The 23,469-nt window shown below is 54.9% G+C and overlaps 1 protein-coding gene across 18 annotated transcripts in view; it reads right to left on the reverse strand.

Annotated features, from left to right (window-relative positions):
* CAMK2B (calcium/calmodulin dependent protein kinase II beta) overlaps positions 1-9,863 on the reverse strand; it is an 82,506-nt gene extending 72,643 nt beyond the window's left edge. For 7 of the 18 annotated variants that reach the window (XM_087861224.1, XM_087861222.1, XM_045793542.2 and 4 more), the window contains exon 1: positions 9,594-9,862. In XM_087861224.1, the coding sequence (XP_087717350.1) occupies positions 9,594-9,658 (65 nt within the window). In that variant the 5' untranslated portion in view covers positions 9,659-9,862. Of the gene's footprint in view, positions 1-9,593 lie in introns of all 18 variants that reach the window. The other 11 variants (XM_045793541.2, XM_087861225.1, XM_045793546.2 and 8 more) reach the window with 4 other exon arrangements.
* Positions 9,864-23,469: the final 13,606 nt, after the last annotated feature.

The following is a 23,469-nucleotide window of genomic DNA, read 5'->3' on the forward strand; positions in this document are numbered from 1 at the left end:
GCGCCCCATCTTGTCGATTTTTTTAAAGGCAGCTGGAACTCTGACAGGTATCACATGGAATCTGTAGGTCAATTTGCAGTGTCCTGTCTTAACAATATTCAATCTTCCAGTTCATGAACATGGGATGTCTTTCCATTTTCTTAGGTCTTCTCAAATTTCTTCCAGCAGTAGTTTGTGGTTTTCAGTGTTCAAGTTCTTGCACTCCTCTTATTGATTTATTACTCAGTATTTTATTCTTTTAGATATTATCGTGAATGGAATTTTCCTAATTCCTAATTTTATCTTGGGATTGAACATTTCTAGCGTAATAAAATATAATGGAATTTTATATCTTGATCTTGTATCTCGCAACTTTGTTGAATTCATTTTTAGTTCCCATAGCCCTCCCGGGAGCTCCTTAGGATATTCTATATATAAGACAATGTCAACTGCAAATCTAGAGAGGTTTACCCATTCCTTTCAACTATGGGTGCTTTTCCTTTTGCTTGCCTAACTGTCCTGGCGAGAACCTCCTATAGTGTGTTAATAGAGATGGAGAGAGCAGATATCCTTGTCTTGTCCTGACCTGACGTTGACCTTGGGAGAAAGCATTTAGTCTTTCACTGTTCAATATGTTAGCTGTGGGTTTTCCATAGGTGTCCCTTATCAAGTTGAGAATATTCCCTTCTATTCCTAGTTTGTTGAGTGCTTTTACCAGAAAAGGATATTAGATTTTGTCAAATACTTTTCTGCATCTATTGAGATAATCATATAATTTCTGTTTAGTCGGGGCGCCTGGGTGGCACAGCGGTTAAGCGTCTGCCTTCGGCTCAGGGCGTGATCCCGGCGTTATGGGATCGAGCCCCACATCAGGCTCCTCTGCTATGAGCCTGCTTCTTCCTCTCCCACTCCCCCTGCTTGTGTTCCCTCTCTCGCTGGCTGTCTCTCTCTCTGTCAAATAAATAAATAAAATCTTTAAAAAAAAATAAATAATTTCTGTTTAGTCTATTAATATGTTCTATGATGGTGACTAACCTTTGTATGTTGAACCAACGTTCCATTATTCCAGGATAAACTTTCCTTGCTCACAATATATAACTTTTTTCTATTTTGTTAGTATTTTCTTGAGGATGTTGCATCTACGTCCATATTGGTTCATAGTTTTCTTTCTGTTGGGATCTCTGTCTGGTTTTGGTATCGGTATTACTGACTCCATAGAATGAGTTGGAAAAAAATTTCCTCCTCTTCTATTTTTTGAATGAGTTTGTGAAGGACTGGTATTAATTCTTCTTTAAATGTCTGATAGAATCAACCAGTGAAGTCAGTTATCTGGGCCTGGGCTTCTCTTTGTGGGACATTTCAAAATTTCTCGCTTATCGGTGAGTCTCCGTCACTGCTATCGGGCCTATTCGGATTTCCTGTTTCTTCCTGAGTCAACTGTAGTTGCTTTTGTCTTTCTAAGAACTTGTCCGTTTCATCTGGGTTACCCACCTTGGCACAGACATTCACGGACTCCCTATCATCTTTTCATTTCTGTAGGGTCAGTTGTATTGTCCTTTTTTCATTCTTGATTTTAGCAATTAGAGTCTCCTCTCCTTTGACATGGCCCGACCACCCCTTTTACAGCTGCCACCTTCCTCCTAAACGGCACTCCCGAGTCCCTGTAATTACTCCCGGAGCGAGGTAATAATCACCTTCCACCCCATCATATACCGTGTTTAGTGTTTATGTTTGTCACCTGCCTCCCCCACCAGCATTAGCTCTATGGGAGCAAGCACCCTTTGTTCACAACTGTTCCCCCAGCACCGAGAGAGGGCCTGTAAATAGTTAAGTGTGCAAGCAGACTTAGGGGATGAACAAGGCTGCAGAGGAGCAAAAGAAACCAGAAAAATTGCCAAATAAATAAATAAATAATGACCTTGACGCTGTAGACATGCCCCGTTCAGTGCAGTGACCGCTGCCTACAACAGCCATCACGACCTGAGATGTGCCTGGTCCAGAAGTAGATGGGCTGTCAAGGGCACAACAGATTTCAAATATGTAATATTTTTAAAAATATAAAATAGTTTAACAATAATGTTTGCATTGATTTTGTGTTGAAATAATACTCTGGATACACTGAACTGAATACATCTATTTATTAAACTTCCTTTCACCTGTTTCTGTTTACTTTAAGTAGAAGAAAAATTTTAATGACACGTGGGACTTAGACCTGCGTTTCTTCCGGACAGCCCTGTTCTAGACAGACAGGATCAGGTGTAACATGGCTGAGTGTACAGAAAAAGAAGGCCAATTCCACACCCACGGTCAAGTGAGGCTCCTACAGAGCCCAGGCAGGGGGAAGGAGCCTGGGCCTGGCCTCGGGTCTGTGTCTGCACTGCCTGCTGCAACCCCCCTGAGACCTCATCCCCCTCGTGTCTGACTCAGCGGGTCTGGGGCGGGGTCCCCACTGTGCAGCCGGGGCTGGGAACCACTGCATCAGTCACCTCTTTGGCAGGTGCACTCCTCACTAGACCAGCGCTCTTTACCCAGAAAGCCCTTAACAGACGGCCTGGCATGGGGACGCCTGGGTAGCTCTGTCGGTTAGGCATCCGACTCTTGATCTCAGCTCAGGTCTTGATCTCAGGTTCATGAGTTCAAGCCCCATGTGGGGCTCCATGCTGGGTGTGGAGCCTACTTAGAAAAACAAACAAACAAAAACAGATGGCCTGGCTCAAACCAACAACTCTGAGAACCAGGCTGCACCTCAATATACAAGAACAGGACCCACATGAAGAACTTTATTAAGACATGGAAAGAACGGTGCAAATTCGTGGCATCAACTCTGCGGCAAGCCCCTCGGAGATGCCCGCCCTGCAGCCACACCTCACCAGGTAACAAGACAGGCAGCCACTCAAGCCAGGTGTGTGAGCGTCCCTGAGACCAGCAGCACCTCCCGCCTCCCCTCGCCTGCGAGGCCCCACCCCTCAAAGGGCACGTGTGTCACCTTGCAGGGAAGGAGCCGCAGCCTTTGAGGCTGCTCTGCTGGGCACCCACCACCTGCCTGGCTCGAAGCCCTGGAATTCTGTGCGGGCTGGGTGACGGAGAGGCAGGGGCTGCCCCTCAGCTCCTCGCTGGAAACGGGCCCCACCCCGGATGGGCTGGACCCCATGGAGGGCGTCACATCAGGGGACCTGGTGACTCTCCTGCTTGAGGTCAAACCCACACCGGCTGCTCGTCAAGCGGGAAAGGTGGTGGCTCTGAAATTCGCCCCCCGCCCCTGTAGAACAGTGCGGTTTATGCTTCCTCCATAAAATTTTCTTAAATCTTTGCCCAGCTATTGCCAATCTGTTCCAAAATTCAACAAATGCCTGTATCTGGCTTAACAAAGAACTGTAGCCTCAGTTATGTCGGGATCGTTATGTCGGAGCGAAAGAATGACGTGCGGCGGGAGCAGAGCCACTGGCCAGGCTAGCGACCCTACACACCAGGGGACAAGGGGTCCCGGGGCTTGGCAGCGAGTCCTGCCACTCTAACATACAAGGATGTTTTTATTTTAAATAGATTCAGACTTTTATATGAATAAAATATACATTTCTATGTAATATGCCAATATGATAATTTTTGGAAAACCAAGTTGATACATAATGCATTTTTATGTTTCTACACTAACGAAGTGACTCGCAGCTGTGAAAGATGCTTTAAAAATCAGATTCCATTTTTGTGGGAGAGAAAGAGGGAATTAAATTTTTTGAAAATATATTTGAAATCTCCAGAAAGGCCACGTTTCCTGCCTTGAACCAGGGAGGTGGCCTCAGAGACCAGAGGGAGGAACAGAACGTGTCCAAGGAGCAGACAGCGTTCACGTCACCTCCTCCCGGTCGGTCCCGTTCAGCACCTGTTCAACCCAGCAGGGTCGACACGGACTCTCAAGGGAGCGATGTCTTTTTAGGTGGAAGAAAAAAAAATCTCTCTCCCTTAGATGAGATAAAAGAGGGGAGAAATATGGTCTTGGGGTCTTTCGGAAGGAGGTCTCTGTGCCCGGCCAAGAACAGTCGATGCCTATCCTCCTTCCTGCACCGCGATCACGCCCTCCGAGAAAGCCCAGGAGCCCCGATATCACACACAGGCCCTCTCATCCCCCATCATGCTTATCAGAGGACGGAGGACGGGTCCCATCTTTGGTGTAAAAACTACAGCCAGCACACCCCTGTGCATCTAGGGGCACGGACGGGCCCTGAGCTGTAAGAAAACATTCGGACTGGAGGCATCGGTGTGAACAGATAGGGGCAAAAAACTGCAGAATCACGTATGTGATGATTCCATCTGTGTTTTAAAAATCAGATACATATGCGACCGCACTGTTCGCGTGTACATGAGCACGTGTGCTCTTACACCAATGCTAGACCGCCCGGGCTCCTCCGGGCTGAGGAAACTGAGTGTCCAAGAGTCACTTTTACTGCACACACATGTGTATTTACTTCTCTTTATGAGATTGTCCTTGCACTTTAATTAATGCAATAAAATTTCAAGCCTTGCTGGTCCAAACAGGGGTAGGGTGTTGGTTGTCGTGGAAGGACGACCAAAGGAAACGAGGCTTTTACAGAAAGGAACCAGGGGCTGGAGAAGCACAGCGGGCTTGGTGAGCAGCCTGCCGAGGACAGGCGGGTCACGAAAACCCGAGGGTCAGAGTCGACCACAAGAAGGCCGTGAATCAGCGGGTGGAAAGAAGAGAGTACGGGTATGAGCTGCCGTGAGGAGCAGAAGGCAGACTCCGGAGCCCATCGCCCAAATTTGAATCCGGGTCCACATGGCCTTGGCCCCAGATGGAGCTTCTCGGCACCTCCGTCCACCTGTGCCGTGAACTGGGAACGGTCACAGTGCAGATTTCACGGATGAAGCGTGCTGATGTAATAAGCACCACTTAACTGTCGGGACCGTTACCAGGAGAGAAAGAGTGCAGGTAGCAAGCGCGAGGTATATTCTTAGCTCCCGGCAAAGTAGGTTATGGTATAAAAATACTGCTCAATAGTAACTAAAGGAGCGTCCTCTTCATGTGCATCCTGCTGCAGCCTCGGCGTGTGTGACTTCTTCCCTAAACACCCTCCACTAAGGATGGGACGCCAGCTCTGGGGCCAGTTTGCTCACCCTTCCCTCCAATGTGCAGTCCCGCGCGTCTCAGCCTGGTGCCAAAGGGGCCTGCACCCCACCCATAGCCTAATGGGGTCTGCCCACGTGTCAGAGGGGCCCGAGGGCTAGGGCCAGCCAAAAGCAGGGCGAGGGAGGGGTGGGGGCGGGGGCGGGGGGGTGGATCTGGGGGAGCAGCCGGGGCAGAAGGCAGCGCTGGCATAAGGCTCTGGGGCGGGAAGCGCTCGCTGGAGGGGGCGAGAGAGCAAACAGCTGACTCCTCCTCCACCCAGCCCTCTCTTCCTTCCCTGGCAACCTGGCTTCGCAGCTCAGGAGACTCAACCATCAATTTGCTCTGAATATCCTGTTTATCTAGTAACTCCCTAGCAGGTCACTCGCTGGCTGAGAGAAAGGGCCATCGCCAGCGAGGGCTCACGCCCCAAGACAGGGCCTGCTCTGGTCTGACCGGCCGATACGGGCTGCAGTCAAGGACACACCAAGGTCAGCTCTGGGCCTGGCAAAGTTTAGGGGGAGCTGGGAGGGTTGGGGTGCCCTGGACTGGAGGCCGGGCCTCCTCGCTGCTGGGACGTACGGCCCATCCTTCCTGAGCCCTGGTTCTGGGTCTGTAAAATGGGGCGGGAGCGCGGCTTCCTGGTCAACTCGAATCAAGTGACATGCACTTTAGAGGTGGTTACAATGGGGCCACCTTACCCCCAGGGGAAGCGTCCAGAACCCATGAAACCCGACCCCTTGGGCGCTGCTGTGTTCTGGAGAGATCACCCAACTTTTAAAGGAGATTACCCCCACAAAGTGGCAGGTTCGGAGCTGGAACACAAAGACCTCTCCCTACCCAACGGACTCTCCAACCGCTGAGGTCTGCCAGTTCCGAAGGGCAGCGAGCCGGGAGGGGCTGGACGCACACGCAGACACCGACCCGGCCAGCAACCCCACCGCCCGGGACCAACCCTACAGAAGCCCTCGCGCCTGGGCGCCAGCGAGCTCGCCGTGGGCCTGGAGAGAGCAACCTAGGCCTCCATCCGGAAGGGGGCGGCTACAGCGTGCCTCAGGCCAGCAGCCCCGGGGTCATCAACGCGACAGGTGCGCTTGGCATGGAGCTGAGTGGAAACACGGATCAGAACAGTTCTGGAAAGTTAAAACAAAACACCCCAGAGAATCCTACACGTTCCTTAGTTTCGGGTGCTTCTATCTGTGTGCAAATGAACCAAAAAGTCTGGACGGATAAACTGCAAATACGTGACAGTGGTTGGAGGAGAAAGCTTCCTTAGCGCTTTTTCCAGCTTTACGGGGATGTAATCGACACACAACCTTGAGTACACGGTGTACAGCGCGATGGTCCGACACCTGTGCGCGCATCACGGGATGACCCCCCACCGCGGTTAATACGCCCGCCATCTCATGGAGTCACTGCCGCGAGCACGCACGCGTCCAGTGTATGTGCTCATGTGTGTGCGTGCGTGCGCGTGCAGTATGTCTGTGCATGTGTGTGCGTGCACACAATGCGTGCGCGCGCATCCGCACGCGCGCGCCATGAGAATTTTTAAGACCTCTCTTAGCGGATTTCAAGTACACGACGTGGTACCGTTACCCAGAATCACCGTGCTGTACGTCAGACCTCCAGAACTTACTCGGAATTACTTAAAATGTAGTTGTGATGCTTTCTTGTAATTAAAAAAAAAAAAAAAAAAGAACTTAAAGCCAAAGGACAAGAGTAAGAGTTTTCAATTCTTGGTAGAAGAGATCCAAGTGTTCTTTTATTACTCCTGGAATTTTTTCTCAATTCTTAAAATCTGTCCGCCATAAAAACGATTAAAACCGCACGGCTGGACAGTCGACGCTACACCAAGAGCTTCGCTACCCTGCTGGGTGCCTGTCTGGGGACCTCCAGCTCCAGGTGGCTCTTGACCCAGGACGTGGGCCTCCCGGCGGGGTTTCAAGAGTCCTGGCCTGGAGGCCCTGCCCCCCCTAGGCCAGGAAGGGCACAGCCCCGGAGAACAACCCCTCTTGGCCCTCAGATCCTGCTACCCGGGCCCCCAGGGAAGGATTCTGAGCGGGGCAGGGAGGGGAGAAGTGGTGGCCACGTCACACGGGCAGCTGTGGGCCCGTGGCCTGGCCCTTCCCGGGCACAGAGCTCAGCGTCCTCTGACTGGTGCCAGGGGCTGCAGCTTTAAATAAACTCGGACGCATGCACCTGGGGCCAGGGCAGCAACACCCACTGCCTTGGGCAGGCGCTGTCAACAAGCAGCAAGCAGGCACCATGGCCACCTGGACCCCAGCCCTGGGCAGAGGTGCTGGCCTTCTGCTCCCTGCCTCACCGCAGCTCACCCTACACTTGCTCGGCCTCCCCTACCCAGGATACCCCAGCAGGGCTGCGACAGGCCCCCGGGGCCCTCCGTGGGCCCGCCGCCTGGGGGGCTCCACAAAGGAACGCCGGGCCGAGCCCGAAAGCCTCCTGGCACAAGACGGTGGGCCCCAGGGTCCTGGGGTGTGTTCCCTTCCCCTTCCAGGCCCCTGCCCATCCCGAGGGCTAGGGCTCCTCACCCACTCACACTCCCGGCCCTGGCTCCACAGCACAGCCGGCAGCCACGTGGCTCCCTTCTCGAAGCTGCTCCTGCTCTTGCTGCCGGGAAGGAGCCTGGCCTCCACCGCGAGGTCCCCTCTTGGCACCTCCCCAGGGCCGCTGAGACCTCCACTCCCCGGTGTGGGTGGCAGGGACCAGGATTAACAGTTGCTGCTGAAACCGGAGGCCGGGGGTTGGGTGGATCACCCTGTGTCGTGCGGGACCCACAGAAGCTCACAGAAAAGTGTAGAGGTGTCAGCGGAGGTGGCAGCTTGAGGGAAGGGGCGCCTGCGTTAGGGTCTGCGTGCTCCTGGGCAAGCAGAAAAACGACAAGAAGGTCCCTTAGAGAGGGTGACTTCCTCCCGTGGCCACTCTCTGCCTGGGAGAACTACCTCCCTCTGAGGACCCCCAGCCCACTGACCCTTCCAGCTTCTTCCAAGCTGTGTTCAGGGCCTCAGGGGTACTCACGATGGGTGTGCTGGACCCTTCCCATCCCTCTGCTCAGCTCTCCAGGCCTGCCCGCCTCTGGGCCAGGCCCCCAAACAGCACCCACCGGATGGAAGGCAGTCTCTGGGCCTCCAAGTCACAGCCTTGCCCCCCGCCCCAGGCCAGGGGATTCCTCCACTCCGCCCAGCTCCCCAGCCCTCAGACCCGACACACATCCTCCCCCACATCGAGGGAGAACGGGGGAATCAGCACAGCCCCTCACTCCTCCCAGATCAGTACCCACCATTACCAACCATCGGCACCCCTCACCAACACAAGCACTACCATAAATGCTTCCTAGAAAAGGAAAAATAAGGCTCCGCTGCTGGATGTGTAAGAGGAAACCTCGCCAGCGCCCCCACCACGCGGGAGGGCTGGAGGAGGGTGGAGGACGACGGGCTCTGGCCGCGCCAGGCTGGAGCCCGGAGACTCAGGAGTTCTGGAGCCCGACCGAGGGATGCTAGGTGCAGCCACCCTGATCCACCCCGGGCCAGAGAGCAGCCTCTGACGGACTCGGAGTCCAGGCGCCCCACACCGCGCGTGTTGCAGACCAGAGCCCAGGGGCCACCTGTTCCCCAGGGGTGAGGCCCTACCTGCACAGGGCCTTCAAAGCCCCTCCCCATTTTACCCCCCACCCTCCCCGAGGCGCGTCAATAACTCTCCGAAATCCACCCTCCACCCCCCACCCCCCGCCTACTTCGATGACCCTGAAATCAGGAGCCCATCCAGCTCCCCACCTCACCCCCTCATCTCCACCCCAGGGACCTGCCAAGCTTCCTGACCTCAGCCCTCAGCTCTCCTGACTCGTGTTTCCAGAAGAATCTGGGGGAAAATCCTCCAAAAACCCTGATTCCAAGGGGGACCCGCAGCAGAGGCTGTTCCCACGCGGCCAGGAGCGCAGCGGACACCCCCCGCGCGGATGGAGCCACGCGGAGGAGCAGGCGCCGAGCAGGTCCCGCTGCCCCCGCGCCTGGCCGCTGGGGTGGGGGTGGGGACAGCGCAGCCCGCGCCAGGAGGGACCCTCAGGCCAGAGCCGCCCCCTCCCCCGCGCTCTAGGCCCCACGGCCGCCCCCGCGCGCCGCTCCTCTCTGACCTCCCGCCGCCAAATGCGTCACGTCTGCCCTGCGCTCCGGGGACACCTGCTGCCGCCCCCGCGGCGCCGAACCCCGCGCCCCGAGTCCCGGCCTTTGGCCGAGCGGCCGCGCTGAACAGGGCCGGGCAGAGCTGCGCGCGCCGAGGTCCGGCAGCCTGGCCCAGGGCCCGGGGGTCGGGGCCGCGCGGGGCCGTGCGCTTCGGGCCCCGAGCCGGGAAGAGCCGGGGGCGCGCGGGGCCGCAGTGCGCCCGGAGCCAGCGGAGCGGAGGGTCCTGGTCTCCGGGGTCCCAGCCCTCCGCGAGCGGCACCCTCCCGGGTCCCCGCCCGGCCCGCACGCGCCGCGGCTCTTACTTGCCAATATCCTCGTAGAGCTGGTACTCGTCGGTGAAGCGGGTGCAGGTCACCGTGGTGGCCATGGCGGCGACAGACGGGCTCGGCGTGCGCTCTGCTGCGCTCGGGCGGCGGCGACTCCGGCTCCCGCTCGCGGCACGGCGGCGACACGGGCGCGGGCGCGGGCGACACCTCGGCTCGCGGCGCCGGGCGGGGGCCGGGCTGGGCTGCGCCGGGCGGCGAGCGCACGCGAGATCTGCGCGCTCCGTCCCCGCCAGGAGCGCGCCGCACACCTACGCGCGGGGAACGCGGGCGCGGCTGTCGCCGCCGCCGCCGCCGCCGCGCCCGCCGCCCCTGCACGCGCCCTGCACGCGCCCTGCACCCGCACCACTCCCGCGCCCTGCACACGCACCCGCACCGCTCCCGCACCCCTACCCTGCACCCGCACACGCGCCCTCGCCCTGCACACGCACCCACACCGCTCCCGCACATGCACACGCACCCGCACCCTGCACCAACACACAGGCTGGTCACATCACCTGCACCGCTCCCGCACAGGTGCCCTGCACCCAGGTCCTCTCCCTGCACACGCTGCGCCCGGACACGAGCACACACACGGGCACCACAAGCCATCCAAGTCAATTTCTCTATTCCCTGCTGGAGACCCCCTTGAGCACACACAGGGGACCGCACACAATGAGCCCCGCCCCCCACTCTCCCCTGTATGCTCACCTAACTGCGATCACAGGAAGGGACTCAGGTGCACATGGGTGGACGGGGCACGTGTGTCACCCTTCATGGGACTCTTTCCTTACACCCCCAGAAGGAGATGCTGCCGGCACCCCCCTGTCCTGCCTCCAGCACTCCACACACTGCACAGCCTTGTCCCCCCTGCCAGAGCTGCCCAGGGGCCCTCCAGACCAGGCATACACACTGGTAGGAGGACGACAGGGTGGGGACTACCCGCTCCCGATGGTCCCAGGGCCCTCTCCCTGGATCCCTGAAGACTAGAACACTGGGGTGTCCTGGTGGAGGAGCGAAGGCAGAGGGCCCCTGAGTCAGAGGAATAGGGCTGATCGGGCAATAAGTCAGGAGTCCGCAGAGTTCACAGCCTTGTGCCCAGTTAGGGGGACACATTGCCCCCTCTCAGGCCTAGTCCACCTGCCTGCCCCTGTTCTGGCCTAGAAGAGGGTCCATCTTGAAAGTGACCCTGGAACAGAGGAGGAGGAGAGAGCAGGAGGGAGGGGCAGGAGAGGCTGGGCTGACCCCATTTCCCACAAAAGAGCCTTCCCCTAGGGCCACACCCGGGCTGCCGTCTAGAACCGGGACCTCAGGGGCAGCAGAGGCCTCACTGAGCTCTGGCACCCACACTCTTCTGAGGGGACAGAGCCGGGGTCTGTGCTGGACAGGCCCTGAGGACAGAAGTTTCCAGCAGCCAGCTCTTGATTTAGGTCACGTAGCTGCCCTGATATGAGCTACTTACTCTACTGTGGGCTCCCCAGGTATGGGGTGTGGGCCTGTCCTGCTCATCTCGCTCCCCTTGGTCTGTGGCTCACCCCAGAAGCCGCAGTAAATGCTTCCTGACTAAAAGATCAAACGAAGGGACTCTGGGGTAGGGCAGCCAGGACCTCCCCAACCCGGGGGCCTTTGGCACGTGGCTGTCAGGCCAAGGAGCAGACCCGCTCGCCACCAGCCCTTGTTCCGGGTGGTTTTGCAGAACTGACAGGCACCCAGGAGGTGGCCGGAGGCCGAGGAGTACCCTGACAAGTGCCCAGCTTGGAGCAGGGGGCGCCCCGTGGGGAAGGAGGGTCTGGCCTTGACCTCAGCAGTGCCAGGCCAGAGGGGAGACCACCTTCATGCCTCAAGCCGAGACCCGAGCTCCCCGGGGCGCCTCCTAACAGGCAGATAGCCACCTCTCCTGGGCCGGCAGGCACATTAGGTGTTCGACTTCACCCGGCAAGCTGGGCCATCCACATCCTTCTGAGCTCTGGAAGAAGGACCAGTCCCTCACAATAGAATACAATTAGCAAAACAAACAACACAAAATTGCACCCCTTGGCAAATCAGCCTCTTCTCAGGCTGCAGCTAGACCGTGTGTGCTGCCAAGGTCATGCACACTCCTGCTCGCACGAGTCCATGCCAGGGTAGAGTGCCATCAAAATCATGATGACAGCTGACCTTGATTTGCTCACATGCATTTTACACATACTATCTCATTTAATTCTCAAACAACCCTACGAGGCATATGCTATTATTATCCCCATTTCACCAGACGGGGCAGCGAAGAGACAGAGGTAAAGTCACGCAGCCAAGAAGGGGCTACGACTCAAACCTCCCTGCCCAGGGACCCTCCCTTGTCTTGTTTATTTTCACACGCATGCACGCACATGAGAACACGCATGCACACACAGAATACACACTCCCACATGAACACACATGAACACTTCCTGCAGCCCTAGGCAAGGACATAGCAGCATTCTGGGTGGTCTGTGTTGAAGTCCCTCTTTTCTCTGGTTGAGGAGGCTGCCCAAGACCAAGTTTCCCAAGAAGTCAGGATCACTAGAGGGGTGTGATTTAAGGCCCCTGTTCTTCTCCGGTCAGGAACTGGGGTTCCCCCAAGCAGCCCCTTGTCTGGGCTGGAATGTTAAGGTGTGACATGGAAGGACTCAGAGGAAAGCAGGAAGGGCAGGCTGATGAGGGCACCACAGGGGGGAATGGTTGAGCTACCTAGCGAAGGGACCCAGATTGCCCCTGCCTACAGAGCCCAACCCCGTACCCCACTCACAGAACAAGCTACTCTCTGCCTCCAGACTCAGAGAGCTCCTCCCCAGCAAAGTAGAAAGCTGGAAGGGAGACGGGCTGCCAACCATGACTTTCTGGAGTCCCAGGCCCCAGAAGCCCTGTCATCTGGCTCTGTCCCCCCAACTGTCCTTCAGGAAGGGCCCTCTTCCACCTGCACCCCTGTATCATCTCTTCCTCCCACCTTATCCTCTCTAGCTGGCTTTCATCAGTGAGGAGGGCTCTCCCTCCCAGGTGGCAGCTGGGGCGGGTGTGGGGAATATCAGTTCTGGGAGGTTATTGTTAGGACAGTCACCATGGCAACAAGCATCACATCTGCAGAGCCAAAAGTGCTGCACGTGGGGCTCATTCTCCCAAGGAAAGACACAGCCTTCCCTGTCCCCCTCACCTCCAGGAACCGATGTCACTGCCACCACCTCTCCCAGGCCCAGCCATCTGCCTGGAAGAGTAGGCTGTGGTTTCCCAGAACAGGAAGACCCTAATCCATCAGTCTCCAATCACCTGGCCCTTGACATGGCAGCAAGACACTATGGCAGGTATGTGGAGGGATGATGGTAGTGATCGTGGTGATGGTTGTAATAATGATGGTGATGGTGATGATGATGAAGGTGATGATGGTGCTGCTGCTGATGGTGATGATGGTGTTGGTGATGGTGATGATGATGAAGGTGATGATGGTGATGATGATGATGAAGGTGATGATGATGAAGGTGATGATGGTGCTGCTGCTGATGGTGATGATGGTGTTGGTGATGGTGATGATGATGAAGGTGATGATGGTGGTGATCTTGATGTTGATGGTGATGATGATGCTAATGATGATGGGGATAATGGGGATGATGAAGGTGGTGATGGTGATGATGGTGATGGTGGTGATGATGATGATGACGGTAATGGTGTTGATGATGATAATGGCGATGATTATGGTGATGATAGTGACGGTGGTGATGATGGTGATGATGATGGCAGTGATGATAGTGACGATAGCGATGAGGGTGGTGATGGTGATAGTGATGATGGTGATGGTGATGATGATGGTGATGGTGATGGTGGTGATGGTGATGGTGATGACGGTGATGGTGTTGAGGGTGATGGTGGTGATGATGGTGAAGGTGATAGTGATGATGGTGATGAGGGTGATGATAATGGTGGTGATGATGATGATGCTGGTGATGGTGGTGATGATGGTGACGGTGATGATGGTGATGATGATGAAGGTGATGATGATGAAGGTGATGATGGTGCTGCTGATGATGGTGATGATGGTGTTGGTGATGGTGATGATGATGAAGGTGATGATGGTGATGATGATGAAGGTGATGATGGTGTTGGTGATGGTGATGATGATGAAGGTGATGGTGATGATGATGATGAAGATGATGGTGGTGATCTTGATGTTGATGGTGGTGGTGATGCTAATGATGATGGGGATGATGGGGATGATGAAGGTGGTGATGGTGATGATGGTGATGGTGATGATGATGATGGTAATGGTGTTGATGATGGTGATGATTATGGTGATGATAGTGACGGTGGCGATGATGGTGATGATGATGGCAGTGATGATAGTGATGATAGAGATGAGGGTGGTGATGGTAGTGATGATGGTGAAGGTGATAGTGATGATGGTGATGATGGTGTGATGATGGTGATAAGGGTGATGATAATGGTGGTGATGATGATGATGAAGATGCTGGTGATGATGGTGACGGTGATGATAGTGAAGGTGATAGTGATGATGATGGTGGTGATGATGGTGATGATGGTGAAGATGATGGTGATAATGATGATGGTGGTGATGATGATGGTGATGAGAATGATGAGGGTGAAGATGATAATGGTGTTGATGATTATGATGGTAATAATGGTGACGATTATGATGGTGATGATGGTGATGGTGATGATGAAAGCCATAGCTACAATTTACAATGCACCCACTACATGCTGGAAACTTCTAAAGTTTCAACTCCCACCACGTCATAAAAATCTCATAGCAACCTGGCAAGATATGGGTTATCATTAACCTCCTTTCACAAGTGAGGACACTGAGGTGCAAAAGAACTCTGTAACAGGGCTCAGGTGACACAGCTACTCTGTGGCAAAATCGATATTTTCATTCAGATCCACATGACTTTATAACTGGGCTTTAACCACTGTGCTCTCTCATGGGTGACTACTGGCCTAGTTTGTGTGGCCACCGTGTGCCAACTCTGTGCCCGGCTCTACCAGGCACTGGGTCACACCAGGGAATATGGTGGACAAGGTTGCTGCCTTTGCAGGGCTTATGCCCCAGACCAACAGACACAAATCAGAAACCACTGAGTAGTCATATTTATTCGATGTAGATTTAAAACAAAGATTCTGACAGGGTGGCAACTTCAGAGTGGGTGCTCAGGGGGGCCCTCTCTGAGGAGGAGACATTCCAGCTCAGATCTGAGGGACAGAGAAGGGATGAGGGGAAAGGGCATTGCAGGCCAAAGCAGTAGCCGAGCAAAGGCCCTGCGGCTAGAACCAGCTAGCGTGTCTAAGGAATGAAGAAGGCAAAGAAGAGGGGGCTGCAAAGGTACCCCACACCCTGCCGTTTGTCTACCTGCATATTCTGCTCAGCACCTGAGTCCTGCGAGGGAGTGCGAGCCACTGCGAGCAAATGACGAGCAAAGAAACGCAGCTAGCCAGGAAGCTGGCAGGACATTGGGCAATTTCCTTGGGCCTGCACAAAGGTTCTGCCCGAGGCCAGGAGAGCACAGACCCTCCAGGCCTCCTTGTGTCTCACGAGGCATCCAAGCACAAGGTGGGTGGCACCATGTGTCTGAAAGATACCCGCTTCTGGGCAGAGGGCGTCACTCCCCAAGAGGCCTGCAGGGACTTCTGCTGAGCCCACTCCCAGGCCGGGGGATGGGCCTGCTCCTGCCGGCTCCCCAGCACCCCGCTCAAGCCTCTCACTGGCCCCTAGGAAGTGGCCCTTCCTGTCCAACTTCCTCCTACTTGGTGTCACTGCAGGCCTCCTGGAAACGCCTCAGGCCCTGGGCCCCAGAAGGCCAGGCATGGTCCCAGCCCAGCTCCCCTGACCCAGTGCCCGGCTTGCACAGGTAACCCTAAGAAGCAGGGCGCTCAGGCCAGCAGGGGCAAACGGTACAGCACCTGTGCCCCTAGTGGCCAGGAGGGGCCAGGGACATGCCCCCAGCTGCTGTTTCCCTCACCATGAACACCAGGGACTTGTCGTGGGAACTGCTGCCAGGCATGAGTCAGGCCCCCCGGTGCCCATGTGCTCACCGTCCACCCTCAAGCTTTGTGGGCATGGGCTACAGGCCTGGGGGTCCCAGCATGAACACAGATACCCCGTGCGGGTCGGCCTGGGGCTTCTATGAGACAGGCAGAGGGGGCACCCCTGGGCACAGCTGGCAGGGCTCTGACCCTGACCGCAGGTAGGGGGCTCCGCGTTGTCAGGATTTACTATTGTGGACAGATGCAACACACAATAAAGAAAACGAGCATCAGTATGGGACGGCCACTCTGGAGAGCCGTTTGCTAGTTCCGTATAAAGCCAAACAAATGCCCTCCCTTCGACCCACTAATTCCTCTCTTAGAGAGGAATAAAAGAATAAATAAATAAATAAATAAATAAGAAATAAAGACGTGGGTCACCTGGGTGGCTCGGATGGTTAAGCATCTGCCTTAGGCTCAGGTCATGATCTCAGGGTCCTGGGATCGAGCCCCACGTGGGGCTCCCTGCTCAACAGGGAGTCTGCTCCTCCCTCTGCCTCTGCCCCTCCCCTGCTCGTGCTCTTTCTCTCTCAAATAAATAAATATTTAAAAAAAGAAAAAGAAATAAAAACATGTCCCCCCCAAAAAATTTGTATAAAAATGTCATATAGCTCTATTCAGAGTAGCTACAACCAGAAGCCACAGAAGAGCCCATCGAGAAGCACGTGCTTCAACAAATCAGTGTTCGGACGTGAGACAGGGACTCTCGGCTTACACAGCAACACGGGCGAGTCTTCGGAGGGAGCCAGACGCAAAGACCACATACCGCGGGACCCCATTTCCACGAAATTCCAGGATTAAGCCGTGACTGCCGAAATGGGAACCGTGGCTGTGCCCACAAGGGGGTCAGACCGTGCTGGGATCGACTCCGAGCACCCAACGGAATGTCTTGGGATGGGAGAGACGCGCTGTATTTTCGGGGTGGATCCATTTGTCAAAGACCCAGCATACCACACAGGTACAATGGGTGTGTTTGTATGTAGGTGTATTTACACGCCAGCTGCATCGTGTCGGGGGTGCCCTGTGGAGGAGACCCCTCCCCCACAGTCTCACGGAGGAGGCTCTGTGCTTGGCCCGGTATCAGGACACAAAGGAAATCTCAGAATCCTACAAAGGCAGGCATCGGTGACAACCGTGCATTGAAATAAAAAAATGAATCACCAAAGGAAGCCAAATAAATCCACTCAACAGGAAATTTAAATTTCAAACTTTGGAAACTATCAAAATGTAACTTAGAACGGACCCAAGTGAGACCACCAGGCGACACGTGCGATGGGGACGCAGCCGCGCCCCGCTCAGGGCGACCCGCCAGCTCGACTTACTAGCAAACAAGCCAGACTGAGAATAAACCAAGGTTTACAGATGAAGAAACTGGGAAAATATAACAAAATAACCCCAAGAACGGTAAAGGGAGGAGTTCATAAAACCAAACGGAAATTGGTGAAATGAAAAACAAACCACCAATAACAACGCTAATCAGCAACACCAAAAAGCTACATCTTTGGGAAAAAAATTTTTTTAAGATCTTCTTTTTTTAACTCATCTCCACCCCCAGCGTGGTGCTTGAACTCACGACCCCGAGATCAAGTCGCACGCTCCTCCGAATGAGCCAGCCGGGCGCCCATGAAAAAAAAATTTTTTTTAAAGATTTTATTTATTTATTTGACAGAGAGAGACAGCCAGCGAGAGAGGGAACACAAGCAGGGGGAGTGGGAGAGGAAGAAGCAGGCTCCCAGGGGAGAAGCCTGATGTGGGGCTCGATCCCAGAGCACCGGGATCACGCCCTGAGCCAAAGGCAGACGCTTAACGACTGCGCCACCCAGGCGCCCCTGAAAAAAAAATTTTTAAACAGTATAATAGACAGATCTTTGACACGTCTGGTTAGTAACGAAAATAAGCCCCAAAAGTAGGTATGAAAAGGGGGGGCAAGAGCAAAACAAAGAGATAAAGAGTATAAAAGGACACTACGCACAGTATTTTGGAATACGCCAATAAATGGGAAAAAAACATAGTTGAAATGGAAATTTTTCTAGGAAAATATAAATAGTCATATTGACTCAAAAAAAGTAAAATGCCGTAGAAGAATGTAGAAGCTGTGAAGTTTGCACAACAAGAATGTTTTCACTTATTATATTTTTAAGAAGTGGAGAGTGTGGACGAGGGAGCGTGAGCGCACGGCCCGCGGCCGCAGCGGGGGAGCCAGGCCTCAGCCCAGGTAAGCCGTGAGCTCCTCCTGAACGTGGACAAGTACAGCGTCAGCAAACACTGGGTGCTTCTCCTTCACTGTTGATTCAGGGTCACGTATGCCCATGAACCTGAAGGAGCCTGCACTCCTTCCAGGCCGTCCTCCTCCGTCCAGCACTGTAAGGGGTCGGCACAGCCCAGGAGGGACAGAGAGACGGAGGGACAGAGGGACAGGCCAGGAAGCAAGCAGGGTTTTGTCAGATGCGCTCGCTGGGCGCCCGGGGGCTCAGTTATTCAGGGTTTCAGAGGAAAGAAGGATTTGTAATAAAGACATGAACAGAGGTGCTATTTATAACCAAGAAAACTGGAAACAACCCAAATCGCCCCCACAGGGACTGGCCTGGCAGATCCACAGAGGAGGGGAAGGAGATGCTGGCCACGTGACGCGTGGGGAGGGGGAGCTCGGTGGCGACAGGAGCCTCGTGCGTGGGGGGAGCCAAATATAATGCAGTTTGCACACAGCGACCATAATTACGGGACACTGCAGACTTGCGCTGCCTTACAGGTGTCAGGCCAAGGCCGAGCGGAAAACAGCCAGAGCAGCTCCAGGGGCAGCCCTAGGCCCGCAGGGACCTCGGCACCTCGCCGCTTGGCAAACACGGACACGGACACGGGGCTCTGAGAGGCGGAGTCAGGGGGCGTGGGAAGCCAGCGGTCTGCCGGTCTGCCAGTCTGCCGGGGCGCCCCCAGCCCTTGCCGGCCTGCAGGCAGACCAGTAAGCGGTTTGTGCAGCGTGCCACCGGCAAGGGCTCTGAACGACAGCAACAGATTTTAAGATCATGGGCCTTTGCCCAGGGATGCAACGCCCACCTCTAGCTCCCTGCCGACTGCACTGGCAATGGGGGTGGTGGGTCTCCAGGAGCAGGAGGGGAGGTAAGACTTCAAGCTCCCCTGGAGAGTCTCCCTCCCAACCCTGCTGGAATTCCCCCTCCTCTGAGGTGCTCCCCATGCTCAGACTTCCAGCTCTGACGGTCTTCACTCGGGGACTCCAGGCTTCTGGACGCTCGTCCATCCAGGGGTCCTGAGGGCAGTGGTGGAGGGGCTGGCAGGTGGACGCTGGGCCCCGCTCCTGCACTGGTCCCAGCCAATGTGTCTCGGCCTCTGCTAGCTGCTGCCTGCAGGTGGCCTCCCCATGGGCTCAGCAGAAGCTTCCTACATGGACGCAGTCATCTTGTCCCAGTCCCCAGTTCCTGCCCCAGCTGCACCCCCACACACACCTGGCAGGCCCCACACAGCACAGCTGCAAGAGGAGAGCCTCCCTGGGGGAGGTGACTACAAAGCCGTTCCCCACACGGCTGGAGGGCAAGCCCTCAGCTGGGGGCTCTGAGGACGCGCCTGTGGGCCACCCTGGCTGCCGTCACCCGCAGGCCAGCTGCCGTCACAGCACCACAGCTCCTGGGCCTGGTGGGCAGGGGCAGCCCTGAACCCCCTCGGATCAGGCCTCGATCAGAGTGGCAGTAGCCAGGGCCCTGTGCCAGGCCCTTGACCTCTGCGGGACCCAGGGTCTCCTGAACACTCCCTGCCTTCCCTAACCCTCCCCTGCCCTGACCGCAGCCTGGAAATGGCACATCTCACCTCCTTCATGGTGTTGATATTAAGACTAATAACGGGGGGGCGGGGCTAGAAGGATTGGTCTGGAAGGGCACCTTGGAATCAGGGCTTGGGGGCCATGCGGGGGAGCAGTGAGTAGAGGGTCCTGGTTTGGGCAGTGGGGTGGTGAGAGAGCAATGAGGATGGGAACTGGAGGGACAGACAGGACCATCGGCTGGGGGCAGGGGCCGCAGTGGTGAGTGCCACCAGGAGGAGAGAAAAGAGGGGGCTCTCAGGGAAGCTGGCATGGAGGGGAGACCGCAGGAGGGCTGATGGGAGCTGCAGGTAGGGGCAGACAGAGGACGAGGGAACCAGGACGGACACGCACCTCGGGAGCCTGGGCGGAGGCGTCTCTGGAAGGTGGGGCCAGTGCTCACGGGCTGCGCTGAGTCGAGGAGTGCATAGGGGCAGGGGGTGGACATGGAGCACTTTCCTCTCCGGCCGGAAGTGGACGCGTGACTTTCACTTACAGACATTACGATTCACTGGTACCAGACTGGCCCTCCCGCGGGAGGCAACTGTCACCCGGGCAGAACACAGGAGACACCTGCTTTCAGGCGTGAATGCCAGACAGTGCCAGACTGGGGGCTTCAAGAGGGGGACAATTTACAAATGCTTGGCTGTCGCCTAGGGCCAATCCCTGGTGGGGGCTCGGAGCACCAGAGGGCAGAGGTCATGTGGACTGGACGAGGGGCCGTGGCAGCCGTGGGGATGTGAGGGGCAGGACGCCTGGGAAGGGGTAGCTGTGGGCGGGGTCCCCAGACTCCACATGGGGACCCGCGAGTCCTCTACTGCCCATACACGGGGCAGATCTGGGTTGTGCCAAATTACAGGGCCTGGGAAACACCTCAGATTTTCCAGCATCTGCGATAACAAAGCACAAAGCCAAGTTCAAGGTCATCAGCCAGGACTGAACTACCTACAAAAGCAAGAGTCAACATTCTTCAGAGGAAGTTAACACAATCGTGAGGTTCCCAACGCAATGGGAAGATGAGAGCCCCAGGCAAGAAAGAAGTCGTCTACAGAAACAGAGACACTAACCCAAGATGACCCCGATGTTGGACTTCGCTGACTTCACTGAAGGCCATTGTTACAAACATATTCGAAAAATTGGGGAAGCTGCAGTCTTAGTGAACGGATGGGAAATCTCAGCCCTCACACAGATCCGTGGGAACGATGTAACCTGCAGACGAACAAGCACACGGGCTGACCTTGGAGGACAAGCTCACCCGGTCCCGTGCGTGGGTCCTTGGAGTCTCCAGACAAAGTGTAAAATTGAGGCAGAATAAATATTTGAAGACACGATGTCCAGAAAACGTCCCAAATTTAACGGAAAACGTGGATTTACACCATCCAATAACCTCCACAAGCCCCAGTGAGGAAAAATATAAAAAGAACAACAGTCACACAAAGTTCCGAAAACCAGAGAAGATCCTGGAGGCCACCAGAGAGAACAGACGCATCACTCCCAGGGGACCTGTAGCAATCAGAGCTGACTTCTCACCAGGAGCTGCCAGAGCAAGATGGCGATGACAGGGTATCCTCCCAGGGCCCCCCAAGTTCTCATCCAGTAAAAATGTCCCTAAAAAGCAAGGTTGACATACAGGAAGCAACGAGAAGGCACTGACCGGGCGGGGCGGTCCAGGCCGCGGATGGCCCTGGCTCAAGGTGCACCTGCAGGAAGGAACTTCACTGGGAGCAGGACAGACAGATGTCACCTCCACTGATGAGGAAACACGGGGGACGTGAAACAGGATTCATCCACTAGGCAGCTGACCTCCACCCTTCAAAGCCTGCGAGGCCTGCGAGGCCGGGACGGCTGCTGACTCACAGGACGGCCGCATGCAGCTCGGGGTCCTGAGCTGAACACGGAGCTGGTTAAGGTCACAGTGAAGGCAACAGCGGTCCTGGCGTGGGGTCTGCACTTGCACTGTGTTTATAAGGGAGAGGACCCTTGTCCCGCTCGAGGGCATGAGGGAATAATGGGGCGTCGTGCCCACAGCTCATCATCAGATGAGTCAGAGAAATGTTCACCTACGGGGAGAAGGACTTGCAGGCAAATGTGGGGAGATGTTAACAACTGGGGGATTTGGGGGAAGAGCTCGTCTGCATTTGCAACTTTTCTCTACATTTGAGACTATTTCAAAAGAAGACATGTTACAAAGCAGCAGCTTCCTTGGGGCAAGAAGGAAGAAGGGAAAGCAACAGAATGGATCAGGGGCTACAGAAGGGTAAGTATTTTTGCTGAGGTCTAATGTCTGCAGAGATGAGTGAACAAGTCACTGCCCCTCCTCCCACCGTGGTGGCTGCTGGAGTGGCCTCTGCCCACGCAGACCAGCGCAGGTGGTCTGGGAGAGCTGAACAATGAGAACTGCGTTTTCTCTTGTGTCTGGCTTTTCCTCCTTAAAGGTACGTCTGTGATACGCAGACGTGTTTCTGTGTCTAGGAGCAGCAACATTTTTGTTGGTGTAAAGCGTCCGATCGTGCGATTATATTCCTGCATCTGTCGTGCTGCTGGAAACAGCGTTGCTCACGTCTCGGTGAGCACACATGTGCAAACACCTAGGAGTGGGATTTCAGGGTCGCTGGGCACGAGTTTGCTCACCTTTCATGAACCCTGCAGAAACTTCCCGAAGCGGCTGCACGGGGTTACGTTCCCACAACACAGCGTGGGTGTCCCAGCTGCCCCACCGTTCAGCCCATGAGCCCTGGCGCTGCTGAGGTTGGGCCGTTCAGCCAGGTGTACATCACATGGTGGTCTTAGCTTCCATTTCCCCGATAACTTGAGGATGAGCACCTTCTCAGGGTTTTGGACCATTCGGGCCTTTTTGTGAAGTGAAGCTCACGTCTTCCCCCATTTCTCTAGTGGTTGTTTCAATTTTTGTTTTTAAGTGGGCTCCATGCCCAGCACGGGGCTTGAATTCATGACCCTGAGATCAAGACCTGAGCTGAGATCAAGAGTCGAACACTCTACTGACTGAGCCATCCAGGCACCCCTGTTTCTCTTTTTCTTATTGACTGGTATGAGCTCTTTATATATTGTGGATCAGAGACTGTTGTCAGATGCGTGTACTGCAGATGTTTCTCCCAGCTCTGTGGTTTGCCTTTTCACCTGCCTGATTAGCTGTCCTTTGACATATGTAAATTCTTAATTTCAACGTGAACATCTTCACCAATGTTTTGCTCACTGGCACCACACTCGTATATTCTATCTCCAGACCTACTATGTGACTCTTGGTCGTAAAGACACTCCCTTATGTGTTTTCCCTACAGTTTTATTGTGCGTGCCTATTGACTTTTATGACCGTTACAAATGAGGTGTGCGCCCGTATTTGTGCGTGCCTGGGTGTGTGCGTGCGTACGTGTGAATAGTACATGTAGGCCCCAAGAATTGTTTCCCACATATGTACTCAATAATTTTGAAAAAATCCGTTCTTCCCCCAATTATAAGCAAGCGTCAACTTTGCCACACGTCTGGATTCCATTCCATTGGTCTATTGTCTATCCTTGACCAAGGACCAATGCCACCTTGTAAATCACCATGGCTTTGCTGTGGGATGCCTGTTGGCCCACATCCTTCAGCCAAGCTGCTCTTGTTCCTCCTCGTCCTCCAATTCATCTTACGTCTTCTTGATCCTTTGCAAAATCAGGTAGATCCTAGAATCAGCTGGTCATGTAGACACACACACACACACACACACACACACACACACACACACACACACTGGTATTCTGGGGGAGTAGTGTGCATTAAATTAGCACATGTGGTGGAGAATTAAAGTTATTTCCATATTGAGGCTTCCAATCCACAAGCATGGTATATACCCTTCCATTTATTTAGGTGAACTTCAGTTTATTTAGGTGAACTTCATAATTTCCCATGTAGATGTTTTGCATGTCTTTGTTAGAGTTATTACTAGGTATCTGATGTTTTTAAAGTAGTATTGTAAATAATTCTTTTTAAGTTTTTTTTTTTTTTATTAAGTAAACTCTACACCCA

This window comes from Ursus americanus, chromosome 3 (assembly GCF_024610735.1).
Source record: "Ursus americanus isolate L20-20 chromosome 3, mUrsAme1.1.p, whole genome shotgun sequence".
NCBI lineage: Eukaryota > Metazoa > Chordata > Mammalia > Carnivora > Ursidae > Ursus > Ursus americanus.